The sequence below is a fragment of the Helicoverpa zea genome, chromosome 6, assembly GCF_022581195.2.
Source record: "Helicoverpa zea isolate HzStark_Cry1AcR chromosome 6, ilHelZeax1.1, whole genome shotgun sequence".
Classification (NCBI taxonomy): Eukaryota; Metazoa; Arthropoda; class Insecta; order Lepidoptera; family Noctuidae; genus Helicoverpa; species Helicoverpa zea.
Window position 1 is genome coordinate 12,897,927 of NC_061457.1, and position 4,426 is coordinate 12,902,352.

Sequence of the window (4,426 nt, forward strand, 5' to 3'; positions counted from 1 at the left end):
TAGGTACTACAATAATTTAATCTTTATTCGAACCTTACCAGATAACCAAGGCAGTGTTTAACAGATCTATTTCTTATTATCTACAGTGTATGCAACATGGTAATTTGATCTCCATTAGCTCAAAAATGTATTCACCACTTACGTAACATTTTTCCATCATCATCACCACACCGTCCCCGCTCCAACTGTTCCCCCGTGGGTCTCCAACCTAGGGGTCCAGAGGCACCGTTCGTGATTTAGCGACTAACTTGGCCCGTGTCCTGCGAGGACCTACGGAACCAAGCCACGGTTGTTTGGTTAATGAACCATGAATTTCTATTTGTTGTCCGTACAGGTAATTAAGTAATAGCTAGGTAACGACTCTGTTTGTGTTGGCATATTTCGTGTTTGTTTTGGGGATGAAACAATGGTATATCAGATATCAGATAGATATGATAAACGTCAAAAAGTATCTCTTCGTCTTTGAAAAAAATTAATTATAAATTAGTAACTTACAACAAGTAGGTACATGATCTAATGATATTATCAAAACTAAGCCCAAAGACAGAATTTATAGTAACTTGAGGTTAATTCTTATAAAATCCAGTAATCGTGATGAACGTGATTTGATATTGGCAAATTGGGCAGGGCTGTCTAATTAAAATACCTCCACTGTACAAAGTGTAAGTAAAACAAAATACCGTTTAATAATGTTGAAATATTTATTTACGACTTACAAAGTAAAATGTTCTTTACATATCTTTATAAATTATTCAGTTCAATTTAAAGCACTACTTTAAAGTAAATGTACTATTTAATTACCTTAAACATTGGCATAAAACTATAAGAAAAGCTACTCTATTAACAAATATTTTTAAATACCTACAATACAATAATATTCTGAACTAGAGTTTTTGGTTTACATTTTGAACATATTATTATCCTAAATTATCTTTATATTAATCATATAAAATAACCACGTCATTACACTATTCATACGTAACTCGAATAAAATTATAAACTTTTTAAATGACAAAAAAAAAATGACATGTAATAATAGGTTGAATTCAAAAATAAATAATAAAAAATAGCGGACTCTTAACTGAGGAACATAATTTATCCTAAAACTAAACACTTACCCATAACATACCAAAACTATAGGTAACAGATATTAATGTTTATCCTATAATCACATTCGATGTCTTAACACACTACCTATGCATAATTATGTAAAGTTTTCACTCACAAAACTTAAAATATGAACTACAGTCACAGTACAAAAAAGTACCCACACAAAATATTCTACCGAATTATCACTTCACTTCAATGTCCAGTCTCCCGTTCATGGAACGCCTGACTTCTCCAAAATTCCGCCAACTCCTTAAACTTGTTACAACACTGCCGCTGTCTTCTCGGGCTACAGTTCACAGCTGGATTAAACAGAATAGAACTGAATTTCCTCACAAGAGTAGTCACCGACTCCCTCGTCACATCATCTTCCATAGTCATGTCAGAGAAGTGACTCAACTTCTCAAATGCCTCATCTATGTACCTTTCCACATCTTCGCTGTCACTCTTCTCTTTTTCAGAAGGTGTGTCATCAAAGGACAGGTCGTCTATAGAAATGCTGCAGCTCACTTTGTCTGGTAAAGCCTTTTTGCGAACGGTGCTGGTGGCCGAAGAAAGTTTCTCCACAGACTTGAAGATGTCATCAATCTTGTCACAAATATCCTCGACTGATGCCGCTGAAATTATCTGGCCGTTGATGAAATAGAACTGCTTAGGTGGGTTCTTTTCTTGAAGATCTTGTAAGAAGTCCTGGTAGTCCAAAACTCCTGCTTTCGACAGTCTTCTGCCGACTTTCCTGCGGACTTTTTTGAACAGAAATGAAGAATCGAAGGTAGTTTTCATCAAGTCCAAAGTGCTGAAGACTGGTTTGAGCTTCCTTGGGGGGTCTTCATCAGTTTCAAGGTCTACTGGTTCCCCCCACTTTTCTTCTAGTTTTATCCATTGCTCGTTGCCTGATAATATGGCCTCGGGGTCAAGGAATGTGCTGCACATTTTGGGGACGTCTTTCCGCTGTGAGCGATCGGCGGTAACTGACGTTTTGTCACATTTGTTGTGGTTTTAAACTGCGTGTGCGCATTGTTTGAGTCATTAGGTCGTTATGCTATCTCATTAGTGTGTTTTGATGCTTCTGTTTGTTTTAAAAAAAGGATTAGACATCCTAATAAGATTATTGTTTTTAATAATTTGCAAATGAGCCTAATGACTGTCGTTAAGTAATTAATTAATTACTTTTTCTTTTCCGATTCCATGAAGCTGAAAAAAATATACTTAAGAATTATCTGGAATTCTTGCCCTAATTATCTAATTATAATCGGGAAAATGTTTGTTTTGGTCATGGTTTCACGGTAAAATAACTAGGTACTTAAGTTTATAAAAGCTTGTAATTATTGTAAATTTTGTTGTTATTATTTGATTCATAGCTCAGTTTTTGGAAAACAAAGTATATCACTAATGAAACCTATGTATAGGATGTCAACTTTAAATAATCATTGTAGTGCAGTAGGTTTCTAAAGCTTTCGTCAAACATTTTTGCAAACTTTTTTTTGCACCCTCTTAATTAATTCCTCATTACACCTATCTAATTAAAATTATAATTTCACCATCAACAATTAAACCATATAGCAGATACATCTTCCATACAGAGGGGATATGCAAAAAGGCAAGTGTTGCCATGTGCTGCCATAAACTAGGCACCTTTTGTGAACAACGGTCGCCTGTCGAGTAATTATCGTTTTGGAATGAGTGTTACACCGGATTTATAATACTGGGTACGCTTGTGAACTATGGTGTTTTGCGTCGATTTTAATTTTCGGAAATTATTTTGGGGAATATGTGATTGGTGGTGGATTTAACACAGATAAATTAAGAATAAGAATTTATTTACTAAAAGATTACAGTTTTAAATTATCATTAGCTACAAATCAGCCAAGGGTTTACCAATACAACTATGTAAGTAAAATACAAGTTTGGATGGACTTACTTTAATGAACTTAAAAATAACTGATAAAACAATCAGGATTGCATGTTTTTCTTATAATATGTAAAAGACAATTAGGACTATACTCATAGATACTAATTTAAAATTTTGACATTAAAGTTAACAAATTATCTGTTTATACAGTTGAACGTTAAATAAAAACATTGTAATCAATTTATTGAATGCAGATAATATGTTCTGCTATTAGATAATCTGCAGATAATTTTGTTTTCATATTTATAATGTAATACATTTTTTAAATTTGGGTTTTTGGGTCAAAGACTAACCAAAAATTGATTGATCCAAAAGGCCCATTTAAATAACTTTTACCATGAGTTTTACTTAATGTAAAACACTTTTGTGCTCACATACCCAACATTCATACAGTAGCACCCTAATGAGAAGGTCTGATATTACCTACAAATACGTAACGTTGTTTTGTAACAAATTGTGACCCGAGCTGTTATTATTTTTAACTTTTTTACAACAACATTTGTAGGTCTTCACTTTATGTATTTTCGGCGGTTGTTAATTTTTGCTAATTATGGGATGTTGATTGTCCTTCTTCTTGTGAGAGGAGGCCTGTGCCTAGTAGTGGGACGATAAAAAAAAGGCTGTAACAGTAACAGTATGGGATGTTGGTTTGTTAGCGAGCTAAAATTTTGACCCATTATGCACTTGATAACTTTAGGAACTATAAACGTATTGGAATCACCATTTAGAGCAAATAATATTGGCTGTCATGAATCTTACTGTGGGTGATATATTTTCTAAAACATACTTAAATTACATTTCGTTCGTCATAAAACTTAACTATTTGTTTAATTTGTCCAACTTTTTAAATTTTGAAGCAAACCGTTATGGTCAGACACCTGCCAGCAACTTATTCACAAAATTTATTCAAACTATATCACCACAATCACATTACCAACAAAAACAATAATACCTTCAAAAATACATTTACCCTAAAAAATATCGCTCACAAAAACATAAAAGGGTAAGTACATTCTATATTATAAACATCCAAATCCACTATTTCCACCTTAATCTTATTATTTATCGCGGACTGGGAAAGCGTCCGTGGCAATTAAACGCATCCAGTGCTGGCTATGTATCATGGCCAGTAATCCAGGGGACAGAATCATAATAACAAAAAACAATAAAAATAACGAATTACCCCGTGAACTGGGCTTGAATCGGCTCCGAGGATGCCGGTCGGGGAAACCTGTGGAGATGGTGTTGGGGCAACAAAAATGGTGTTGCTGACCAGCGTAAAGAGTGTTTTTGAACGAAAGGTACGAAAACTGAGCTGAATTATTTTGATGATGAATTACTTCTTCCAGAGTTTTTAACTAGAAGTAGGACTTTGAGGTCCTAAAAGGCACTGTAAGTAAGCTTTGA

General features: G+C 34.1%; 1 protein-coding gene across 1 annotated transcript; it reads right to left on the minus strand.

Annotated features, from left to right (window-relative positions):
- Positions 1–687: 687 nt before the first annotated feature.
- Positions 688–2,074, minus strand: LOC124631185. Its single transcript, XM_047165413.1, has one exon. The coding sequence runs from the start codon at positions 2,038–2,040 to the stop codon at positions 1,303–1,305; it is 738 nt and encodes a 245-aa protein (XP_047021369.1). The 5' UTR covers positions 2,041–2,074; the 3' UTR covers positions 688–1,302.
- Positions 2,075–4,426: the final 2,352 nt, after the last annotated feature.